The sequence below is a fragment of the Pelophylax lessonae genome, assembly GCF_965119305.1.
Source record: "Pelophylax lessonae genome assembly, chromosome: 8".
NCBI lineage: Eukaryota > Metazoa > Chordata > Amphibia > Anura > Ranidae > Pelophylax > Pelophylax lessonae.
Genome location: NC_138775.1, coordinates 239,221,253 through 239,247,624, shown reverse-complemented (window position 1 = coordinate 239,247,624; position 26,372 = coordinate 239,221,253). Strand labels below are relative to the sequence as shown.

General features: G+C 44.8%; 1 protein-coding gene across 3 annotated transcripts in view; it reads left to right on the top strand.

Annotated features, from left to right (window-relative positions):
* LRP8 (LDL receptor related protein 8) overlaps nt 1-26,372 on the top strand; it is a 395,061-nt gene that overhangs the window by 259,462 nt on the left and 109,227 nt on the right. For all 3 annotated transcript variants that reach the window (XM_082266025.1, XM_082266024.1, XM_082266023.1), the window contains one exon: nt 25,024-25,392. In XM_082266025.1, coding sequence (XP_082122151.1) covers nt 25,024-25,392 — 369 coding nt within the window. The remainder of the gene's footprint in view (nt 1-25,023; nt 25,393-26,372) is intronic.

The window sequence follows — 26,372 nt, the reverse complement described above, 5'->3', positions numbered from 1 at the left end:
CCTAACAGATGAGTTACAAACACTGCTACATCTCTCAATTATTCCCTTTCTCACCCAGCTTGCTATCACCCTTTTTGCATCACCAATCAGTTTATTTTTCAAATGTATCTCTCGCGCATAAATATGGTCTCGCTTTGCCACCTCACCAATAACCACTGGGGGGACATCGACGACATGCTTTCTGTTTTTGTTAACCTTCAGTAGCTCCATATCTTTAAGTTGGTGCCATCCTATTATGTTCGTTGGATAATTTTCTACAAAAATAATATTTTCTCTAGTTAAGATGCCATTAAAATACATGTTTTCTTTGTTGACCCATCCAGAGATCACCTCCGTACCCTTGTCCAGAAAGAACCTATCGTATTTCTTCAATTCTTCTTTTTCTGGGTGTGCATTAAGGATCGTATAGAAAGAACAATCATCTGGCTCTGCATCAATTTCAATTTCCTTCTTGTTTATCCGTATTTTCAGGGTCATCATCTGATATCTGAAATCCTGGAAGTTCATTTGTGATTCTTCTTGGTTTCTGAAAATGCAACATATGTATTAACAACACTGAAAGGACTGTCTGTTGATGCACATGCTGTAATACTATGAATAGGAAAGTGTTTCTTCTGATAACATTTTAGTTTTAATTAGATGTGGCACATAGTCATGTGAAAAAAGAAATTACAGTGCCTTGAAAAAGTATTTAAACCCCTTTTGTCATGTTACAACCAAAAACTTAAAGAGTTTGTAAACCCATGACACTTTTTTTTTTTTTCTGCTGCAGCCTGAAAGAGAAACCCATAATGAGCTAGTATGCATCGCATACTAGCTCATTATGAAATACTTAAGAACGAGCCCCCACCGTGCCGCCCGCTCACCTGTATGACGGGCGACATGTCCAGTCGCCCGTCTTCTGGGATCGCGGCATCTGGCCATCTGCTTGGCCGGAGCCGCGGTGACGTCACTCCCGCGCATGTGCGCGGGAGCCGCCGGTCACGGCACGGGGCTCTGAAGAAACTGCACCAGCGGCTGTTCCTTCAGAGCGCATGAGCCAGTGACGTCACTGGCTGCATGTAAGGTAAATATCTCCTAAACTGTACATGTTTAGGAGATATTTACAGTACCTATAGGTAAGCCTTAATATAGGCTTACCTATAGGTAAAAGTGTCAGAGGAGGGTTTACTTCCTCTTTAAATGTATTTTATTGGGATTGGTATAAGTGGCACATAATTGTGAAGTGGAAGAAAAATTATAAATGTTTCAAAATGTTTTACTGATGGAATATGTGAAAAGTGTGGCGTGCATTTGTATTCAGCCCCCTTTACTCTGATACCCCTAACTAAAATCTAGTGGAACCATTTGCCTTAAGAAGTCTCCGAATTAGTAAATAGATTACACCTGTGTGTAATTTTAATCTCAGTATCAATACAACTGTTCTGTGAAGACCTCAGAGATTTGTTAGAGAACCTTGGTGAACAAACAGTGCCATGAAGGCCAAGGAACACACCAGACAGGTCAGGGCAAGGAGAGCCTTAATCAGAGAAGCAGCCAAGAGACCCATGGTAACTCTGGAGGAGCTGCAGAGATTCATGGCTCAGGTGGGAGAATCCGTCCACAGATCAACTATTAGTCATGCAGTTTTTAAAATCTGGCCTTTATGGAAGAGTGGCAAGAAGAAAGCCATTGTTGAAAGAAAGCCATAAGTCCTGTTTGCAATTTGTGAGAAGCCATGTGGGGAACACAGCAAACATGTGGAAGGAGGTTCTCAGGTCAGATGCAACCAAAATTGAAATTGGCCCAATAGCAAAATGCTATGTGTGCGAAAAACGAACACTGCACATCACCCTGAACACATCATCCCCACTGTGAAACGTGGTGGTGGCAGCATCATGTTGTGGGGATGTTTTTCTTCAACAGAAATGAGGAAGCTGGTCAGGTTGATGGGAAGATGGATGGAGCCAAATACAAGGCAATCTTAGAAGAAAACCTGTTAGTCTGCAAAATACTGGGGTGGACGTTCACCTTCCAGCAGGACAGCAACCCTAAGCATACAGCCAGAGCTACAATGGAATGGTTTCGTTTAAAGCATATTCATGTGTCAGAATGGCCCAGTCTAAGTTCAAACCTAAATCCAATTGAGAATCTGTGGCAAGACTTGAAAATTTCTGTTCACAGATGCTCTCCATCCAATCTGACAGAGCTTGAGCAATTTTGCAAAGAAAAATGGGCAAATATGACACTCTAGAAGTGCAAAGCTGGTAGAGACATACGCAAAAAGACTTGCAGCTGTAATTTCAGCGAAAGATGGTTCTACAAAGTATTGACTCAGGGGGGCTGAATACAAATGCACGCCACACTTTTCACATATTTATTTGTAAAACATTTTGAAAACCATTTATCATTTTCTTTCCACTTCAGAATTATGTACCATTTTGTGTCATCTATCACATAAAATCCCATTAAAATACGTTTACATTTTTAGTTGTAACGTTACAATTTGTGGAAGATGTCAAGGTGTATGAATACTTTTTCAATGCACTTTATACCCCATAGAATTTTTTTATTTTTTTTTTAGAACGTTTGTGTTATGCTTGTCTTCCACTTTAACGAAAATGCAGATTTGTCACCTGGAAGAAGTACACATTTACCACCTCTACAAATACACAAAATTAGAATTAAAAGCCCCAACTTAGGCACTAATGATTAGAACCTATTTAGGGAGTATGCAGGTAGAACTTGAAAGAAAAGTTGAAAGTGGTTGTAAACTACTGAAATGAAAAAATGAATGAAGCATATCTTTTGATAGTGTGTACTGCCGCAATCTAAAGCATCCAGTGTGACTTGTGGCTGCTCTTTCCTTCCTCTGCCATCTGCATGAATCACTTATGACAGTTTATGACCACACAGACCATGACCAGACAATCCCAGCCCCAAACCCCACCCTGCACACAACAGGTGAGTAATAGCCTCAGCTGTGCATGTTTCCCTATGAGGGGGGGCCATTCCTTTCACTCAGGTCTCAGATTACACTCAGCTCTGTGCCCTGTGCTGTGCATCATCTGACATCAGATCCCCACCCCCTGCCTTTTGGAGGCTTAGAAATAGCCTTTGTTCTGTGTGCATTTAGAAGGGCTGTAGAGGGGAGAAGGCTACAGAAGAACAGGTAAAACGTATGTAAGAGGGTTTAATTATTCTCTGTGTATCACCAGAGGCTTATCACTTCACTGGGTATAAGGTATGTAAGGGTTTACAACCCCTTTTAAACCTCAGTTATGTAGGGTCTCCTGTATGGTGTCACCAAACCAAGGTCAAAAAAGCTATCTAAGGCCCACAGGACAAAGGTTGTGAATGCCTAGGAGTCTGGCGATGGTTATAAAAAGATAGCCCTATTTTTAATCTAGCATTCAACTTGAAAGAAAATGATAAACTGATGTGGATTTCAAACAACTGCTGATGAGTCTCAGTCTGGGCGGCCCAGAAATTATGCCCAAGAACTATTTGATGCTAAATAAGTCTAAAGAAGAAAAAAAAAAGTCTAAAGAATCCTGAAATGTCATTGTGCGATCTGCAGGTAACTTTTACAACAGTCAGTGTCAAAGTGCAGGCAGTACAAAAAGATGGCACCAATTTTACCTATAAGGGATTCTGTTGCATGTTTTATTTTGAGAATAAAATCTTTTTCTCTTTCGTTCACTGACAAACACAGCTTCAAGTCTTCAGACCTTTGGGCTTATGCTCTTGCTCTCTTAGGAGTTGGACTAGGCGGAAACCTTTTTGGTTACGCCCCTGGGGCAGTCCCAGAGGGTATACTATCACTTCCTGCTGTAGGACTTCCAGTTTTTTTCTGCCTAATTCACAAGCGGCCCTTTCGTCCATCTGGATCGCAGGAAAAGGGCTCGAGATCAACCCGTAACTTTGCGGAAGGTTCCACAGACAAGCATTCCCCAGCCTGAAGAAGCTCCCTTACCCGCAACTGGGGTGGAGGGACGTATTTGTCTTTTTCCGGATCCGAGGGCCTTGCTCATTCAGGACAAATGGGTCCACGAACTGATTCAGTTCGGTTACAAGATCGTGTTTCTGTCCTTGCCTCCAGCAAGGTTCTTTCCTTCCAACTTTCGCTTGTCTTCGGATCGGCTACAGGGCCTCTACGGAGCAGTGCAGGACCTGTTCGCACAAGGAGTCATTGTGACGATTCCAGAGTCTGAACGTTTCCAAGGTTTTTATTTAAATCAGTTTACAGTTCCCAAGAAGGAAGACAAGGTTCGTTCGATCTTGGATCTCAAGGCTCTGAACCACTTTTTGCAGGTTCAGAAATTTCGGATGGAGTCCATCCGCACAGTAGTAGCTTTCCTTCATCAAGGAGATATGATGTCTTCTATAGATCTCAAGGATTCTTACCTTCATATTCCAATATATTTCAGGCATCAGAGTTTTCTTCGTTTTGCCATTGGCAAGGAGAACTTTTTGTCCTTTTGTCGCTTCAGCTCCTCGAGTGTTCACAAAGGTTTTGACTCCAGTGTTGGCCTTATGGCAGAAGGGGATCGCAGTACTGGGTTACTTGGACAATCTGCTTCTCCGTGCAGAGTCGTCTATGGCTCTAGATGCCGACTTGGAGGTTACAGTGCGAACTCTACAGGAGTTCGGGTGAACGCTGAATTTTCAGATATCGGCACTGTCTCTGTCCACAAAGCTGGACTACTTGGGTCTGATGCTGGATTCAGCATCACCCCAGGTGTTTCTTCCTCAGACAAATCCTGTTGTCCAAGCTTCGATCGTCTCTCAGGACTTGCATGCAAGTACTTGGTCTGATGGTCTCCACCTTTGAGGCGGTTCCATTTGGGCAGTTGCACACCAGACCTTTACAAAGGGAGATTCTGATCAAATGGAACACCTTGAATGTCTCTTTAGGGTGCATTGGGCCATCAAGGACCAGACTCCCGCCTTGGCTATTTTTTTTACAATGGCCATTGACAGCAAAGTTCTTGGTTTACACTTTTGTGCAGGGAATTCTCCATCTGACTCCTCCGGTGCGATCCCCGGTGCCTCCGTGGGGTCTCAATTTGGTTAAGCCCGTGCTTCAAAGGCCTCCCTTTGAAAATATTCTAGAAATTCCTCTGCTCACTGTCGGAGAAGGTGGCTTTTTTAGTAGCTATTCTGCATGTCGGAGTTGGCTGCGTTGTCCTGACGGTCACCTTATTTGGTGATTCATAGGGACAGTGTGGTGTTACGACCCTGTTAGGCGTTCCTTCCTAAGGTTGTCTCAGGGTTTCATTTGAATGAGGACATTGTGCTACTGTCCTTATATCCTAAGCCTAAACATCCTAAGGAAACTGCCTTACGTTCCTTAGATGTGGTAAGAGCGATTCGGGTTTACCTGGCGGGGACTGAATCGATTACGAAATCCGATTCACTGTTTGTTCTTATGGATGGACCTCGTAAGGGGCAGGCTGCATCTGCTGCGATCATTTCCAAGTGGATCAGGTTCCTCCTTTCCTTGTTAAAGCGCATTCTACGAGGGGGCTTAGTGCCTCCTGGGCCTTCCGTCCATTAGGCGTCAGTTGCTCAGGTGTGCAAGGCGGCTACTTGGTCGTCTGTACACACATTGACAACATTTTATAAAGTGGATGTACTTGTATCTTCGGATGTGGCGTTTGGCGGCAAAGTTTTGCAGGCTGCGCCGAGGAGGCTTCCGCTTCTTGAGGGTGAAAACTTTTTCTTGTGGCGAGCTCCAGTTGTTCTTAGTTGCGCTCCTGTTGTTACCTGGTTGGCTATGATTTGCCTTGTTGTGAATTCTGTGTTTGCTGTGTTTTTTCCCACCCCTCATGTTGCACTGCTTTGGGACATCCCAATGGTCTGAAGACTTGAAGCTGTGTCTGTCAGTGAACAAAAGAGAAAACAGGATTTTTGTCTTACCGCCAAATTATTTTCTCTGAGGTTCACTGACAGACACAGCACCCGCTCCTCTGTTAGGGTTGAGTTATTTATTCTTCTGATACTGTTTGCTACAAACTGGAAGTCCTACAGCAGGAAGTGATGGTATACCCTCTGGGACTGCCCCAGGGGTGTAACTAAAAAGGTTTCCGCCTAATCCTACTCCTAAAGAGCTAGAGCATAAGCCAATGGTCTGAAGACTTGAAGCTGTGTAAACCTCTGAAAAAAGGATTTTACGGTAAGACCAAATCCCGTTTTTTTTTCCCCCATGACCAAAAAAGAAACTGTTGCTCCCAAGGGTCACAGGGTCTGTGTGCAGTAAAAGCAATGTTGCTGTTAGAAACGGCTGTTTTTTTTTGATCACAAAGACCATGTCCGATAAGATACAATAAAGTGAGCAGTAACAGCTGGGGAGCATCTTGGCAACACCCTAGCAACAAGACAGGAGGGGATAATGCCATCTTTGGGAATATTTCACTCAGGCTTCTGAAGGTACGTAAATGGCCTACACCTATAGCAAGGGCAATTTTACACTTTGGTTAAAGGTGCACAGTTTGTCATTAAGAAATGCCAATTCAAGTAAGGGGCATCTGAAGAGAAAAACAATTGTGTTGCAGCTTCTATTGGTAAAGAAGCTTATGGCACAAAGCTGGTGCAGGTTTTTATAAAACCTCTTTTGTGTGTGATTGTTAACTTTTTTCCTTTTGTGGACAGCAAAGAGAATAAGTATTTCACCTGATGTGCTGAATTCACCTGTGCCAGGGAGAACATCACAATAGAATCAGCGGCACAACAGTGCTATGAAGGATGGGCAGATGTCTGGTGGCCAAGATTCTGGTGCAATAAGAACTAGTTAAGATTTCATTGCTTCTATTATGAACCATGAAGATGAATTTATCCACAATGCCTATAGCTGCCAAGAGCTTTAGTGTGCATAGATTGGGCACAAGTGTAGTTTAAAGTAGAATTAAAGACAAAAAGTGTATTTTTTTGTTTTCATTTTGATTAACTAAGGAAAGGTTATATTCCTCTTCTTTGCCATATGTGTCCCATTGGGGAGATTTTTCTTCACTTCCTGTCTTATAGCCAAAACAGGAAGTGAAAGAAAATGTGTCGTTAGGCCTAATGTCTCCAGGGGAAGATTCCCCCTTTGTTACTCTTCTGGTAACAACCTAAAATTTTATTTTACTTTACAGTAATCCTGAAACAGGACAAATAGAGAGGATGGATCTCCCCAGCAGGAGGCACAGACAGGAATAAAAAACCTGAACGGTTTCTAATCCCTTTCCACTCTATCCAAAACTAAGTAAAATTTTTGCCTTTAGTTATGCTTTGCTTTCCTTCAAATAACCACCTGCCGAGTGAAATACTTTGTGCTGCGCAATATATGTTGCGGTCTGCACGTGGTTTAGGCTCCATTCACACTTGTGCAACTTAAAATTAAGTGTGATTTCCATTGTGACTTTACCGTGCAACTTGACGTGACTTTGATGCGACATTGGATGTGTGCATTGTGCAGAAATAAAATTTGTTAGGTTTCTTATTTTCTAACGAATTCCAAATTTTTAAAAGGATCGGAATTAGAATTAGTGGAAAATTGATTGACTGATTCGAATTCTATGTGAAGAATTTTTGGTTGTTAAGGAGCGGGCCAGGAAGTCAGCCGCTGCGCCCTTAACTGATTACTCCTCAGCTGTCAGTGAGTTTCCCCATTCATCCACATTTGCATCAAAATCGCATCTATATGATGGAGGTATGAATTGTGAGGGTTTGCAAATACAGTATCTCGCAAAAGTGAGTGTACAGCTTGTATAACAGTGTAAATTTTCTGTCCCCTCAAAAAAACTCAACACACAGCCATTAATGTCTAAACCGCTTGCAACAAAAGTCACCCCTAAGTGAAAATGTCCACATTGGGCCCATTTAGACCCATTTTAGTGTTACAAGGTCTCAGGAGTGAATGGGAAGCAGATGTGTTAAATTTGGTGTTATCGCGCTCACTCTCTCATACTGGTCACTGGAAGTTCAACATGGCACCTCATGGCAAAGAACTCTCTGAGGATCTGAAAAATAGAATTGTTGCTCTACATAAAGATGGCCTAGGCCAGTGATGGCAAATCTTGGCCCTCCAGATGTTTTGGAACTACATTCCCCATGATGCTCAGCTACATGGCAGAGTGCATGGGAAATGTAGTTCCAAAACATCTGGGGTGCCAAGGTTTGCCATCACTGGCCTAGGCTATAAGAAGATTGCCAAGACACTGAAACTGAGCTGCAGCACGGTGGCCAAGACCATACAGCGGTTTGACAGGACAGGTTCCACTCAGAACAGACCTTGCCATGGTCGACCAAAGAAGTTGAATGCACATGCTCAGCGTCCTATCCAGGTTGTCTTTGGGAATTAGATGTATGAGTGCTACCAGCATTGCTGCAGAGGTTGAAGGGGGTTGAAGGGTCCGCCTGTCAGTGCTCAGACCATACACCGCACGATCCATCAAATTGGTCTGCATGGCTGTTAGCCTCTTCTAAAGATGATGCACAAGAAAGCCCACTAACTGTTTGCTGAAGACAAGCAGGCTAAGGACATGGATTACTGGAACCATGTCCCGTGGTCCAATTAGACCAAGATAAACGTATTTGGTTCAGATGGTGGTGTCAAGCGTGTGTCGCGGCAAGGTGAAGAGTACAAAGACAAGTGGTGGTAGTTGGAGTGTCCGGGCCTGGGGCTGCATCAGTGCTTCCGGCACTGGGGAGCTACAGTTTATTGAGGGAATCCTGAATGCCAACATGTACTGTGACATACTGAGACAGAGCATGATCCCCTCCCCCTTCAGAGACTGGGCTGCAGGGCAGTATTCCAACATGATAATGACTCCAAACACACCTCCAAGATGACCACTGCCTTGCTAAAGAAGCTGAGGGTAAAGGTGATGGACTGGCCAAGCATGTCTCCAGACCTAAACACTATTGAGCATCTGTGGGGCATCCTCAAACAGAAGGTGGAGGAGCGCAAGGTCGCTAACATTCACCAGCTCCGTGATGTCGTCATGAAGAAGTGATAGTGGAAACCTGTGAAGCTCTGGTGAACTCCATGCCCAAGAGGGTTAAGGCAGTGCTGAAAAATAATGGTGGCCATACAAAATATTGACATTTTGGCCCCAGTTTGGACATTTTCACTTAGGGGTGTACTCACTTTTGTTGCCAGCGGTTTAGACATTAATGGCTGTGTGTTGAGTTATTTTGAGGGGACAGTAAATTTACACTGTTATACAAGCTGTACACTCACTACTTTACATTGTAGCACAGTGTCATTTCTTCAGTGTTGTCACATGAAAAGATATAGTAAAATAATTACAAAAATGTGAGAGGTGTACTTTTGTGAGATACTGTATGTCTTAAAGTCCCACAGATATGAATGGTACTCATAGGGAAACACAGGGTGCGACTTGTCATGTGACTTTGGGGTCCAATTTTGCATGACAAGTTGCACAAGTGTGAATGGGGCCTTACAGGGGTTATGGTTGCAGCTGTCTGCCATGACCCCAGTATTTATTTATTTTTTCATGAAAGTGGTCTGAGCAGCTCATAACCACTGGATCACTTTCTGAAGTGGCAGGAGGGGACATCAGCTCCTAGGCAGGAAGCCCAACTTCCTGCCTAGGATCTGAAAGGATTGGATAGTTTTCCCCGCTAACAACAGCTCCGGTAAGCGGGGAAAACCACCGGGTAGGTCCTTGTAAAGGCATTCCCTGTTATGGGATGACAGCTGTCTCCCAGTTCCACCTGAATTGTCACCATGTCACATGCACCTCACAAATGCTGTGCCAACACAAGGTTGAAAAAAGACCATCTAGTTCAACCAATATGGCATAGCATACTCCAGCCTTTTTCAACCAGGGTGCCTTTGGGTTTCTTCAGATGGGGCCTTGGCAAAATGCCTAAAAATTGCCCAAAAACAAGCCAGTTAATGGATGAAGCCTACCTTTTAGTTACTCAAAGCCATGGCTTTTCCTTGTGCACCATTTAAACCTTCTAGCCACCTGCATTGTAAAAAACAATGACTTCATTGGTTGATAAGGGGGACATCGGGCACCTACCCAACATCCTTGTTTGCCCCTCTTCATCAGCACCAGAGTCACATTAGCTAAGAGAGAGGAAGAAACTAAGGGGGAAGGGAAACAATGGCATACTAGTCAGTACCAGGGTGCAAAGGTGTATTTGCTTTAGAAGAATAAATCGCCTCCAACGTTGGGTGTCCTACATGTGTGGATGTTGCTGCAATATGTAAAACCATTAGTTTGTTTTTTTTTTTGTTTTTTACATTTTGAAATGGGGTGCCTCTGCAGAATTTTAAGTGGTGCCTTGACAGAAAAAAGGTTGAGAAACACTGGCATACTATATTGTCACTATAAGGGAACCAGTCCAGCAATGATGTGCAAGCAACACCGGAGCTAGTGCATGTAGATTGGAAGTGGCCAAAAGCGGCTGGAGGTTTTATTTATGTTCTGTTTTCTCAGTTTCTTTTATGGTGTTTTTTTTATTTTTGAGTGAGGTCTTTTTTTTAGTGGGGAGGGGGGTTTAGATGGAGAGGTTGGGCGGACTTTTAAATACATTTAGGATAATGTTTCAGAAATACTACCTGTTGTTTTTTTCATTGTTTTGTATTGTTCTGTTTTTTTTTTTGTTCTTAATGTAATAAAAAGAGTTTAAACAAAAGAGGCTGGAAATCGGCATCACTGAAATGCATAGGGGGCTGAAAATCGGGTTTCAGATGATTACTGCTGAATCAAACAAAATTCGCGCTGTGGGTGGCCCTGTTGGCAGCACCCAAGTCCATTTCAAAATTGGAGCCGAGTGGAATGTTGTGGGACGAGCCGGGACTTCATCCAGTCAGATTCGGTCACCGTTTAGGTATTCGGACAGCCACAGATGCTTCAGCTGTCTGAATACAATAGTCAATAGAGGAGATTTCTCCATCTATGCTTTAGTTTGGATGAGCGAATTTACTGATTTCTCTCATTCATCATGCTTGGTTTAGGGTTCTACTTTGATTATTTATTTATTTTTATTTTTTTTGTCTGAATTGTCAGGAGGTTCTCTTTTTTTTTTTTTTTTTTTTTTTTTTTTAGGTTCTCCTTTAGTATTTTTATACTGCCGCCCCTGTCTGCTTTCACTATTAAATTTAGATTTTTTACTTAGTGTGCAAAAAATACAATGGTGTGAGTAATGTGCTAGTTCCTGTCCCAGCAGTATGCAAAAGATCTGTGTGCTTGGGGGCCCGGGCCTGGCTTGGGGGCAGGCAGTGGAGTGGAGCTCAGGCTTCTCCTAACAATATGGCTGTACCCCCCATTGACAGCGGCTTTAATTATATTAAAGAGGAAGTAAACCCTCCTCTGGAAGTTGTACCTATAGGTAAGCCTATGATAAGGCTTACCTATAGGTACTGTAAATATCTCCTAAACATGCACCGTTTAGGAGATATTTACCTGACATGCAGCCAGTGACGTCACTGGCGCATGCGCTCTGAAGGAACAGCCGCTGGTGCCGTTTCTTCAGAGCCCCGTGCCGTGACTGTCGGCTCCCGTGCGCGGGAGTGACGTCACCGCGGCTCCGGCCAATCAGATGACCGGATGCCGCGATCCCAGAAGACAGGCGACTGGACATGTCGCCCGTCATACAGGTAAGCGGGCTGCACGGCGGGGGCTTGTTCTAAGGTAAGTATTGCATAATGAGCTAGAATGCGATGTATACTAGCTCATTATGTGTTTCTCTTACAGGTTGCCAAAAAAAAAAAGTTGTACGGGTTTACAACCTCTTTAAAGCATTTGTTACCCCAACTTTCCATATTCCTGATCTATCCCTGCTGTACCATGTACTTGTATGAAAAAGTATCCTGTTCTCTTTGTATTGCTTCCTTCATGTGAAATCCCTGGTGATCCTGCCAGTCCCTCCTGCTTGAATACACAGTAGGGATCGACCGATTATTGGCAAAGCCGATATATCGAGGGTTGATATGCACTTTCCCCGATATATCGGAATCGGCCCCGGAGGTTGTCGATATTTCGGGAAAGTGCTGTACCAGAGTGATGCCTGCAGCTAGAGGCATCACCCCGGTAACGGCGTCCATAGCCGACGGTCGGCTGTCTTGTAATGACAACCGATGCGGCTGAAAAGCCACTTGGATGTCATTACAAGGAGCGGGAGGGGACACCCCTCCCGCCGCCTTCCACGGCCTGCACGGCTTCCGAAGACCCAATCAAAGCCACATTCGGCTCTGATCGGGTCTCCATGTAAAAACCCGGAAGTGATGTCATGACATCACTTCCGGGTACTCGGCGCCAGATTTAAAAATTGGCAGCATTCAAAACAGACAAACTTGGGCTGTTTTGAATGCTTTTAAGTGCAGAGGAGGGGTTTGGGGTCTTTTAGACCCCAGATCCCTCCATAAATAGTACCTGTCTGGTGATTAAAAGAAAAAAAAAATATATTTTTTTTTAAATGTAAAAAAATTTCGGCCGATACCGATATTCAATGGTCAAAATTTCGGTATCGGCAACAAAAAATTGATATCGGTCGATCACTAATTTAAACCCTTATTTGAGGTTATACCTTTCACTACTTACCTTCCCTTTTAATAGAACATATAAATCAAGACCTTTGCATCATGTAAATGTCAAAACTCTCATATAAATTTTAGCACATCCAAAAGTTTTAGTTATGCCGTGTTAGTAAATTACTCCTACTATATAGGCAAGCAGCCAGCATTCCTCATATCAGCATGGTACAGATATCTGACCCCTGCCTGGCTCTAGGCCAGATCCACTCAACAAGGAGATGCATATGATCAGATAATCGTACGAAAAAAATCGCTTTCGAATTGATCGCACGATAATCTGATCGTTGGTATACAACTTTCGGCAGCCAATCACATTTTGTCCAACAAAATCCGAAGGGACAAACATGAAAATTTTTTGTCTTACGATAGCCTAGTGAGCGACAGTCGTTTAATCTGCATAGTATGCGTTCGCTAAAAATCGATAGACAAAGACCATATATGATCAGAAACGCGAAAATAACCCGGAAAAAGGCCTGGCTGCCATTGTTTTGCACTGATATGTAGCTACACAACCAGGAAGCTTTTCTAGAATCGAACAAAAAAAAAAATCATACGTTTAGTACGCATTGTTGAATTCAATACTAGTTTTATGCAACAAAATGCGAACGATAAGTGTCGGTTCACACTGATCTGACACGACTTCGGGAGACTAATGCCGTCGCCCATGCACCGCGACTTTGGCGCGGCTTGCAACGACTTCACATAATGGAAGTCAATGCAAGTCGCTCCGAATTTGGGAAAAAAAAGGTGCAGGAACCTTTTTCTAAGTCGGAGCGAATTGAGTCGCTCCTATTAGAACGGTTCCATTGCACAGCATGGACCGCTACTTGTCAGGCGACCAAGTCGCCTGACAAGTTGGAACAGTGTGAACCGGCAGTCAGTCGTCCGATTATCTGATCCTGTGTATGAGGCATAAGCCTGTTAGTTTGTTACATAGAGGAAACAGAATAAGAAATGAAGGTTTACAGAAAGTTTATAGATGGCTTATGATTGATCAGTCTCAATGCCTCGTGTATTACTCCAGAAGTTCCTGAGAGGACAACTGTCCTTCCGCCCCGGTTCACATTTGTGCGATCACGGAGATTGCATGTAATTCGGAGCGCACTGCTCCTAAATTACATGCGATCTCATGTGCGGTGCAAATTTCAGCCATACACTTTGTATGGCTGAATTTGCACCGCAATCGCACTAAACACGCACAGGACCCTTTTTTTTTATCCGCAGCAGAATCGGATAACAAAATGGTTCACACTTGTGCGATCCGATTCTGTGCAAACTTGCAGATCGCACTGCGATATGCGATCGCAACTGGGGGTGTCGTTAACTTTTAATTGACACCCCCTGCGTATTGCATATGGCAGCGTGAACTGCCAGGGGTGCGGATGCGATGCGGGATCACGTTGCATATTCGCAGCGTTCCCGCATCGCACAAATGTGAACTGGGACTCCCTGGTCAGCCTCCTACAGCTAAAACCGTCCAATGCACACCCACTTTGAGAAATCACACAAACCTCCAGACTGAGAGAGTTCAAAATAAAAAGGTTTATTACCTAGCTACGTGGGAGCACACCCCTATAAAGCCGCCCTGTATTCTCTGATCTGATGGATCTCAGACCCCCCTTTTATAGGTATCACACAACACACATTGGTGCATGGCAACCTGCCATTGGTGGTATTCTCCTGATAACCTCTTAGCAAAAACATGTTTTAACAAACTCACAAGCATCATTTTAGCTTCTCTTATTAATCTAGAAAATACATTGGGATATGTGTATATATATATATATATATATAATCACCCTAATTTATCATATATTTTAAGATTAATCCTATATAGGTTTCATTATAAATCGGTTTCTAAAATATTATTATCACACACTATGATGTAGGGATCAGTAAAGATCACATTATCCTTCTACATAGCTCTAAAGGAGATTGTACAATCTGATTGTAACGTGTATGGTCAGGTTAAGATGTATGAAATTATAACTCTTAATCTCCCATTTCATCAGATGGCGGTCACAGCTGTATAGATCTTGTGGCCCCCGGTTATCGCCTTGCAGTAGGCTCTACATCAGGGATATGCAAACTGTGGCCCTCCAGCTGTTGCAAAACTACAACTCCCATCATGCCTTTGCCTCTGGGTGTCTTGCTTTTGACTGTCAGAGTCTTGCTATGCATCATGGGACTTGTAGTTCTGCAACATCTGGAGGGCCACAGTTTGCATATACATATTTAGCTACTTTGAGTCTTGCTCCCATGGATTGTTCAGGGATATACGAAGAATTGTCTGGGTTTTGTATGAATGTAGGAATAATAAGATGGACAATGTTCAATCATTCATTAGCAGTACTTTGCATGGATGGATTACCTGGCTGTCCTTGTTGGGGACATCTTCCATCGGTGGTGTCCGTCTCTTTACTCTCCGTCCTGCAGCTGTAGATGGGCTGTGCAGGGAAATGTTCCTTTTCTGGGTAATGGAAGGATAGAAGTGATGAGATCTGTCCCACAAAACAAAGTTGTATAAAGTGAAATAAACAGAGGAAGTCCCCCACCCCCCTCCTTCCCAGCCACAGCCCAGTACATGAGTGACATCAATCTGCCCTCCTCTGGGAGGGATCGCCCAGCCCCTGGAAAAGAGCGACCCCACTGAAAAACGTCTTTTTTTTTTTTTTGTAGCAGAGTCTGATAGAGGAGGCCACATTCACTTTTTACGCAGGATCTTGCTGGTGTGATTGCAGAGCTATGTACAGTATTACTAACACATGTTAAAGGTGCAAAACTGCATTCAGACATTGAGATTTGTTTTGACCTTCATCATTTAGGGGTTAAAATAGAGTTTATAAAACACTTGTATACGCACACAATGCTGGAAATTTGCTCTGCTCATGTCCCGGTCACATCTGAAGATTTGGGATCCCAAATCGCACCGCAATATTGGCAAAAACACACCACGCATGTTTGGGTGCCATTCATTTTTAATGGTACCTAAACGTGGTGCGGTTTTGCTGGGCAATAAATCGTGGCAAACCGCATTGCACAAAACTTGTTGCAGAAAAAGCTTTAATTTGCCTTTGGATCAACTGTGGGTATGGGATTGTGTATATAGGATTGTAAAAAAAAATGTTGTTTTGTTGGTTGAACTAGATAGACTGTGTCTTTTTTTCAACCAGGCTAATGCTGGACATGCACTAGCTGAAAAATCGTTAGAAAATCTGTCATTTGGGCCATTCGTTCGTATTTCTTCCAGTTCAGTGGTGGCTGGTGCTCCATCAGTCGGGGGGGGGGGGGCGGCGGGTGTTAGATGGACACCCCCCCTCCAATCACTCGAGTGGTAGACGGACCCCCCCTCCAATCACTCCAGTGGCAGACGGACCCCCCTCCAATCACTCCAGTGGCAGACGGACCCCCCTCCAATCACTCCAGTGGCAGACGGACCCCCCTCTAATCACTCCAGTGGCAGACGGACCCCCCTCTAATCACTCCAGTGGCAGACTGACCCCCCTCTAATCACTCCAGTGGCAGACGGACCCCCCTCCAATCATTCCAGTGGCAGACGGACCCCCCTCCAATCACTCCAGTGGCAGACGGACCCCCCTCCAATCACTCCAGTGGCAGACGGACCCCCCTCCAATCACTCCAGTGGCAGACGGACCCCCCTCCAATCACTCCAGTGGCAGACGGACCCCCCCTCCAATCACTCCAGTGGCAGACGGACCCCCTCTAATCATTCCAGTGGCAGACGGACCCTCCTCTAATCACTCCAGTGGCAGACGGACCCCCCTCTAATCATTCCAGTGGCAGACGGACCCCCCCTCCAATCACTCCAGTGGCAGACAGACCCCCCTTCAATCACTCCAGTGGCAGACGGACCCCCCCTCCAATCATTCCAGTGGCAGACGGACCCCCCCTCCAATCATTCCAGTGGCAGACGGACCCCCCTCCAATCACTCCAGTGGCAGACGGACCCCCCCTCCAATCACTCCAGTGGCAGACGGACCCCCCCTCCAATCACTCCAGTGGCAGACGGACCCCCCTCCAATCACTCCAGTGGCAGACGGACCCCCCTCCAATCACTCCAGTGGCAGACTGACCCAGATCCAAACCCCCCACGCCAGTTTACTTACCTTGCCGGGAATGACAGGCGGCGGGCTTCCCCCTCAGTCCCCATGTTCTGCCTCCTTGGCCAATAGGATGCCTTCTCCTTTCGGCCAATCGGGAAACAGGTCTCAGGACCCACTTCCTGATTGGCCGAGAGGAGAATCAGTGTGACAATAGCGAATATTCGCTATTGTCACACAACTGGGTGGGCTCAGGGCGCAGTGCTCTGTGCCCCAAGCCCACCCTTTTTTGAAGCCTAGAAGAGCCTCTGTCACGTGCCTCAAAAAAAAAAAAAAAAACCCATTGTAATCCATGCACCCGGCGCCCTGCATGTAGATTAGGTGGCCGGACGATTGGATGGGGGAAGGGCCCCCTTGTGTCCCTAATGGATGGGCTGCCACTGGTCCAGTTAATGGGCACAAATAGAAAATCGTTTTTCACTTTTCAGAGCTGAAAAATCGAAGGAACAAGGAACAGTTTGGAAAATTCTGCCGAACGAACGATAAATTGAAATGTTAATGTATTTCTCGCCCGAACTGTTTGCACTAGGCATATGTGACAAAATGAACGAATAACCGATTCAATTATGTCCATTGAACGATCGGGTTGAGGTCAGGATTCTGTGCAGGCAACCGGTTAAGGGATTCCCTTAACCGGTTGCCGACCGCCGCAAGTACATATACTGCGGCGGTCAGCCCCGGCCAGGCAAAGTGACGTACAGGTACGTCACTAGCCTGTCACTTGCTTGTGAGCCAATAGCGGGCGAGCGCACGCCCGCCCGCCCCGGCTCGTTCCCTGGAAAGTCCGTGCGTGTGACCGGCAGACCCGATGTCCGCCGTGAAGGGACAAAAGGCAGGCAGCAAGCTGCCTGTCATTCTCCCCTGTGTAGGAATGGTGATCATACGGTTCTACTATGTAGGACCGTTGATCACTGTTCCTACACCAGTAGCCATGTCCAATCACAGTTAGAAGCACGCCCCTAGGGACACACTTAACCCCTCCTTCCCCAATAAAGTTAACCCCTTCCCTGTCAGTGTCATTTTGCAGTAACAGTGCATATTTATAGCACTGATTACTGTAGTAATGTCACTGGTAACCCCAAAAGTGTCAAAAATGTCAGTCAAGGGTCTGATCTGTCCGCCGCAATGTCGCAGTACCGCAAAAAAAATTGCAGATCGCCGCCATTACGCGTTAAAAAAAAACCCACCAAAAATGACAGAAATCTTTCCCGTAGTAAACGCAATAACTCTTGCGCAAACCAATCAAAATACGCTTTTTGCGATTTTTTTTTTTTTTTTTTTTTTACCAAACATATGTAGCAGAAAACAAATTGGCCAAAAATGTTAAATTTTGATTTTTACATTTTTTTGGGGGGAATTTCATATAAAAAATTGTGAAAAATATTGTTATTTTTGCAAAATTTACGCTCTTTTTTTGTTTATAGCGCAAAAAGTAAAAATCGCACAGGTGATCATATACCAACAAAAGAAAGCTCTGTTTGTGGGAAAAAAAGGACGTCAAATTCGTTTAGGTACAGCGTCGCACGACCGCGCAATTGTCCGTTAAAGTCACGCAGTGCTGAATCGCAAAAAAGGCCCTGGTCAGGAAGGGGGTAAAATCTTCAGGGGCTTAAGTGGTTAATTTGCAGGGATTTCCTCTTCCTTCCTGTTTGGCTGTGGGACAGGAAGTGAAGAGAAATCCCCGCAATAGGACACAGATGGCAAAAAAAAAACTTACAGGGGTTATAACCCTCCCTGGCTCTATCCAAAATGAAAAGAAAAAGTTTTGCCTATTGTTCTACTTAAGTCACAGGAGTCTGCTCTCTTCCAGATCCTAGAGTCGGTCCCTTAATGACACGGCATTAAATCTCGCACATGCAGACTGAGGTCTGGTGCCGGGTCTTTGTTTACATTCTGTTCTATAAATGGAGGATGGTAATGTGTCCTGGGGTATTAACATCACATCACGTTCCTTCATTCAGTTCCATGATCTCTGCGCATGTGTGAGATCTGACACCACCTTTGTTTACCTCTCCAGTTTTATGAATGGGGGAGCCATGTCTCTTGAGATATGTGTATTGCAGGTTGCAGCAGGGGGGTCATGGATAGGACATTGTCACAAAGGTGAGAATGGCCACAGAGGGGAGGCTGAGAAAAAAAAAAAGTAAAAAAGTTAAATTAAAAAAATTAAATTAAAAAGTTAAATTAAATTAATTAAATTAAATTAAAAAGTTAAATTAAAAAAAAAGTAAAAAAGTTAATTTAAAAAAATGACAAAAGGTTTGCTATTTTTAAAAGTGGAGGAGAAGAGGATTAGATTGGTGGAAACTTTTGATTGAAGGTCTGCTTAAGGTAATTGCAAGGCAAGGTGTGTCTATACCTGCCTGTCTGTGCCTGCTATTGACATCTACAGTATGATGTGATGTGTAATTGTTAGAGGCTAAGGCCCCTTTCACAGGATCGGACCGATAAGGTACGCCTGTCTGTTTTTTAGGCGAACCCAATCGGGCCACCTATTGACCTCTATGGGGAGGCGGATGTCAGCTGACACCCGCCTGGCATCCGATCAGACAAGATCCGCTGAAAACAGACGGATGGCGATACGTTCGCTGTCCGTCCAGCGGATTGGATGGAAATTGACAGAGCCTTGCTTTGTGCACTGGTGCGCAGTCATGTTGGAACAGGAAGGGTCCATCCCCAAACTGTTTCCACAAAGTTGGGAGCAGGAAATTGTCCAAAATGTCTTGGTATGCTGACACCTTATGAGTTCCCTTCACTGAAACTAAGGGGCCAAGCCCAACCCCTGAAAAACAACCCCACACCGTAATTCCCCTCCACCAAATGATTTGGATCAGTGCACAAAGCAAGGTCCATAAAGACATGGATGAGTGAGTTTGGGGTGGATGAACTTGACTGTCCTGCACAGAGTCCTGACCTCAACCTGATAGAATGCCTTTAAGATGAATTAGAGCGTAGACTGTAAGCCAGGCCTTCTCGTCCAACATCAGTGCCTGACCTCACAAATGTGCTTCTGGAAGAATGGTCAAACATTCCCATCGACACATTCCCAAACCTTGTGGAAAGCCTTCCCAGAAGAGTTAAAGCTGTTATAGCTGCAAAGGGTGGGCCAACTAAATATTGAACCCTACAGACTAAAACTGGGATGCCATTAAAGTTCATGTGCGTGTAAAGGCAGGTGTCCCAATATCCCAATACTTTTTGACAATATATTCTATGTGGATCGGGGGAACACATGCTAATTGCAAGCATTCCCTAAACCGCAGGCATAATGCGCTGCTCTTTAGCAGATGAGTGGGGGTGGCATCCCTATGCACTGAAAAATGCATTGTTTTTGGTTGCGGAAACTGCACCACGCAGTTCAATGCGGCCGCATTTTTTAAAAAGGGACATTTTCCCTGTATTTCCCACAGGTAAAGCAGCCAATTAAAACTAATAGCACGCGTGACATGATTGAGTAAGAAACTAGACTACAAGAATTTTCATCCCCAAATTGACATGTATCCCTTTTAAGCAATAGCCCCTGGTGTATGATGCTAGACATTGAAAAATACATAATTTGGGGATTTCATAAAGAGTGTTGGAGACCCCCTTTAGAATTCCAAGTGTCGGTGCTTGCGCTCAATTCATTTATCTGTCAGACCGGTACATGAATCTGTGTCTGCACTGAGGCAGGACTGTCCACACTAAACATTCTATCCCCGGTGCATGCACTCCCGCCATCCTTCTCAGCCACTGCGCATGTTACCCTGACAGGTGTACGACTGAGCAGTTTTGTACTGGGTGAGTGGAGTCATGAGGTCTGCTTTATATTTGCATGACAGCACATGGCGGTTGGCTTATCCATAACCACTGGTTAGTGGGACCCAAAAGGACAAAATTTAGGTGCTGCTCAGGTGGAGAGGCGCTGCTCAGGGGGAGAGGCGCTGCTCAGGGGGAGAGGTGCTGCTCAGGGGGAGAGGTGCTGCTCAGGGGGAGAGGTGCTGCTCAGGGGGAGAGGTGCTGCTCAGGGGGAGAGGTGCTGCTCAGGGGGAGAGGTGCTGCTCAGGGGGAGAGGTGCTGCTCAGGGGGAGAGGCGCTGCTCAGGGGGAGAGGCGCTGCTCAGGTGGAGAGGCGCTGCTCAGGTGGAGAGGCGCTGCTCAGGTGGAGAGGCGCTGCTCAGGTAGAGAGGTAAAGTCCGAACAGACCGCTGTGAGTGCAGGCAGGGACAGGGAGCTCGTCCTAGCCCCAAGCTACAGCAATGTCAAGGGAAAAGGTCCATAAGCCGCACATCATGAAGCAGACTCATGTGTATGAAGTGAAATGAATAGCAGCCTCAGCTCGGACTCCAGGCCGCACCCCCAGCGTGTTTCGCTGCGCCCCTTGGAGCCTTATAATATGATTAAACTTCATAAGGTGGAGCGAAACTTGTTAAGGGGGGGGGGTTAGAGGTTCGGTCTCCCCCACCGTGGACCCCTGCCCCTTCCATTTGCCCTCTTCTTTCTTTTACCCTTTTCCTCTCTTCTCTCTTTTCACACCTTCCCTCTCCCTTTAGGCACCCAAGGGTGTCACTCTCCCCATTTCCCCCTAAAAATTCTAAAATGCTTTTTGGTGTGCATTACACCATGGGTATGACTGTTCGCAGGCCTGGTGTACAGGTTCTGAACTTGGTACTCTAAGAAATTTTTTTATTAGTCGTTATTTTGAGATGTATGTACATTGGATTTAATGAGGTGTAATACCTTTTATCTCCATGGTAGTTTTGATTTGGAAACTTACCTCTAAAAGTTCTAGTAGTTCATTTTTACTGCAGTGCAATTCTCTGTACACTCCTCTTTTATGGTTTTCTAAAATTGTGTTGATGTGGGTTCTTCATGGCCTATTTGTACCCATTCATATTGTCTTGTTATGTTGTAATTTTTTGACGCATACCAATAAATATAAAAAAAATAAAATAACAAACATGTTATACTTGCCTCCTCTGTGCAGTGGTTTTGCACAGAGCAGTCCAGATCCTCCTCTTCTCGGGTCCCTCTCCGGTGCTCCTGGCCCCTTCATCCTGCCGAGTGCCCCCACAGTAAGCAGCTTGCTATGGGGGCACCCGAGCCGAGCTGCTGCTCTGTGTGTCCATTCTCAGTCCTGCCCCCTCTTTCCTCATTGGCTCACTGACTTTGATTGACCACAGTGGGAGCCAATGTCGCCCGCGGCTGTGTCTTAGCCAATCAGGAGGGAGAGTCCCGGACAGTGTAGGCTCTCGTGCAACATTCCTGGATCAAGAGGGGGCTCCAGTAAGTATTGGGGGGGGGGGGCTTCTGCATACAGAAGTTTTTTTTTTTTTTTTATCTTACTGCATAGAATGCAGTAAGATATAAAAAAAAAAAAAAACCTTATGCCTTTACAACCACTTAAATCCACATTAGGAAATAACCTAATGACTTTATTTTTTAGCCCATTCTCACAGAATGTACATATACTTTTATTGGGCAGATTGCTATGCACATTTTTTATATACCGTATATACTCGAGTATAAGCCGAGGCCCCTACTTTTACCACAAAAAGATGGGAAAAATGATTGACTCGAGTATAAGCCTAGGGTGAGAATGCAGGGTGGCGGGCATGGTACAGGAGAATGCAGGGTGGCTGGCATGGTACAGGAGAATGCAGGGTGGCTGGCATGGTACAGGAGAATGCAGGGTGGCTGGCATGGTACAGGAGAATGCAGTGTGGCTGGCATGGTACAGGAGAATGCAGGGTGGCTGGCATGGTACAGGAGAATGCAGTGTGGCTGGCATGGTACAGGAGAATGCAGTGTGGCTGGCATGTACAGGAGAATGCAGTGTGGCTGGCATGTACAGGAGAATGCAGTGTGGCAAGCATGGTACAAGAGGATGCGGGGTTGCGGGCATACTAGTGCGGCTGTGTTTCACTTACCTGTTCCAGAGGCGCCTTCATTTTGAAAATGATGCCGCCCGGCGCTGACACGTCATTGCGCATGCTCGGGAAAGCTGGTATACGTTCGGCTATTTCCGACCTGTCCCGAGCGGTGGCGGCGCATGCGCGGTGACATGTATACGCCGGGCGGCGCCATTTTTAAATCTTAAACACGTCGGAGCGGCCGGGAACTTTTTTTTTTTTTACTCGAGTATAAGCCGAGGGGTACGTTTTCAGCACAAAAAAATGTGCTGAAAAACTCGGCTTATACTCGAGTATATACGGTAAATATAAAGGTGCTGCAAAAAAAAAAAAAAAAATTCACAAGTATCTACCTGGAGTTAAAGTAGTTTCTAAAGTCAAAATGCTTTTCTCCGTAAGGCATTCCCTGCATTAAGGAAATTAAAATCTCAGAGAAGACACTGAGAGCTGCAGGAGCCATAGGCTGCTGCTGCTGTCAAACTCCTGTGAGGAGGAGGCGGGAGCATGACTTACTGGTGCTGTGTGCGTCTATGGATGAACACAACCCGGCTCAGGAGCACGTGTGCATTGGTGCCCCCATAGCCTCAGCTTGCTAAGAAGGCTCCTGGAGCAAGGAGAAGCAGATAGCATTGGCTAGGGACTTTCAGAAGAAGAGGTAAGGGACCGCTTTGTGCATTATCATTGGACAAAGCAGATAAGTATGACATCTTTTTTATTGTAATTAAAAAAAATCTGCCTTTAATATAATTTTAAACATGGTCACTTTGTCCTTTCTGCAGCTCTACCTTTAAAAAAATAATTGTTTCTGATTTCTTTAGTACAGCTTATAAATGTATGCACAGTAGGAAAACACTGGCCATGTACGATCTCCTCTTTTATCGAACTGTAGACTGTATACCCCAATTGTATGCAAAAATCTATTTATGCTTATGCGTTTCAGTCTTCTGAGGCCTTTGTTTTGTTATGTGTGTTCAGTACAGAACTCAGGCTCATCCTTTGTCTCTGGATTTTATAGAATTAGTGTTTTTCTTGTAAAGAATCGTTCCCATCTGCTCACCAACCTTGACATTCCAGAACAGTGATAAATAATGGCTTTTAATTAGAATGTTCCTTCCTTGAGATACAGACTATGGCGTTTTATCTCCGTGAATACAGACATTTCAGGGCATAAAATAATTGGTGTTAGCCGTGACCGCAAGAATGCTGTGGAAATGGCCTGATATGAATGGGATGCCGCACAGAGTGCATAAGGAGGATTAACTGAATAGTGGTAAGGCCCAAGGTGAATGGGGAATACAGGGCCTATGTCACACCAAACTACAGAAACTCTGAGTGTAAGGATAGTTGGTTTATTATTTCATACCATCCTGGCACAGTTTTTAATAACGCTTTATAGGTGTAAACTATTCTCATCAGTCCCTGTTCCTGAGGAATCTGGCAGTCTAATGCCATTACAAAATATATTCATTTACAGGCACAGGAGGACCAGTTTAGGTGTTACTGGTGGAGTAGGAACATGGACAGCAGAGGTTAGAGTTACACTTGGGCTGCTGCTCCTGGGGACCTTTTTAAAGCTATACCTAACTATTTACTGATGACATGTCTATTATCTTGAGTAAATGTGTTGGTAAACCGCTTTTCCTGGAAGGATGCACTAGGCAAGGGGAAAATAGATATACTGTAGTTATTGGGCCGGGGTGGGGTGGCATAAAGGTTATAATGGGTGGTGCATGTTAGCTACGGGAAGCTATGGGAGTTTGGATGTTATTGAAGCTCATGGTCTGACTCCTACTTTGCAAACTAGCCTGGTTATGTCAAGTGTCCAGACTAAATTAAAACAGATTAACCCATAATTATGTTTTAGGATTGTTGGTCTAGGACAGTAGCCCCCAAACTGCAGCCCGCGGGCCAGATGCAGCCCTTTGCTTGCTTTTATTTGGCCCTTGGGGCACTATTCCTCCCACACTATTCCTGCTGACACCATGGATGAGACACCATTCCTTCTACTGACACCAAATACTACAATATTCCTGTAAGTAAGTTTTTTTAGAGTGTATTAAAGTATAACTAAAGGTTAAAAACATTTTTTTTTTTTTTTTTAGTTTTGGATACAGTAGAGAGGGATTGCTGCCTATGCCCTACGCTCATTATTTGTCCTGTTTACCATCATTGAAAGTGAAAATAAAAGAAAAATCCCAGATTTTGGGTTGTCCCAGAAAAGTAATACAGTAGAGGGGAAATCTTCCATTGAGAACACCTGGGGGTCCCCAAGGGATTCCCTTATTGTTCAGAGATTTCCTCTTCTGTTTCCCTTGACAGAAAGTCAAGGGAAATCTCCTCAATGGGAAACCGATGGAGAAAAAAATCTGACTGGTTATAACCCTCCCTATATATACAAAATGGGAAAAGTTTTGCCTATAGTTCTTTAAGTTTTGTTATATAACCAGCCCTTCATGATCTCTGTGCTCTCTCTGCAGGCTGCCCCCGTGGTGAATTCCAGTGCACTAGCAAGTTGTGTATTGCTACCAGTTTTGTGTGTGACGGTGTGGATAACTGCGGTGACAACAGCGATGAACAAGATTGCTCTGTGATTACCTGCAAAGCAGGACAGTTCCGCTGCGGGAAAGGGATCTGCATTCCCGAGAAATGGCTTTGTGATGGACAGGCTGACTGTGCAGATCAGTCAGATGAATCAGAGGATCGCTGCGGCCTAAAAAGTCAACCTCAGGCGGTGACGCAGTGTGGGGCACAAGAGTTTCGCTGTGGCAACGGCAAGTGTATCCACCTGAACTGGAGATGTGATGGAGATGAGGACTGCAAGGACAAATCTGATGAGAAAGATTGCCGTAAGTAAAGTGTATAGTCCTAGGGACTGACTGCATGTAACAGAAGATACTTTTTAGTTTAAAGGCCCTATGAGTTAGAACTCCATGCAAGCAGGTAAATGCACAGGGTAAATACAAACAATATCTCACAAAAGTGAGTACACCCATCACATTTTTGTAAATATTTTATTATATCTTTTCATGTGACTACATTGAAGAAATTATACTATGCTACAATGTAAAGTAGTGAGTGTACAGCTTGTATAAGGGCTCTTACAAACACTTTTTTCTCAGCGGGGGGATCAATCCACCGATCCCCCACAGTGCAGGAGGATGACAGCTGTGTCTCTGCGCTGTGTGCAAGACACAGCTGTCAGGTCCCCATGCATCTTTATGGGGGAATCGGATGGGAAAGGCCCGTCGGCCCGTTCTCATCCGATCCGCTGGACGGATGGAAAATAGGGTTTCCATCCGTCCAGATTTGATGGACCGGATCGGATTGGATGTCAGCGGACATGTCTCCACTGACATGTGATGCCCCATAGACATGCATGGGGTGAACGTTCCGCCGTATCCGCCAAAAAAACTGACAGGCGGATCTGAACGGTCCACCTGTGTGAAAGGGGCCTAACTGTAAATTTGCTGTACCCTCAAAATAACTCAACACACAGTCATTAATGTCTAAATCGCTGACAACAAAAGTGAGTACACCCCTAAGTGCAAATGTCCTAATTAGGCCCAATTAGCCATTTTCCCTCCTCGGTGTCATATGACTCGTTAGTTTTACAAGGTCTCAGGCATGAATGGGGAGCAGGTGTGGTAATTTGGTGTTATCGCTCTCACTCTCTCATACTGGTCACTGGAAGTTCAACATGGTACCAGTCTAGGCAAAGAACTCTGAGGATCTGAAAAAAGAATTGTTGCTCTACGTAAAGATGGCCTAGGCTTTAAGATTGCCAAGACCCTGAAACTGAGCTGCAGCACGGTGGCCAAGACCATAC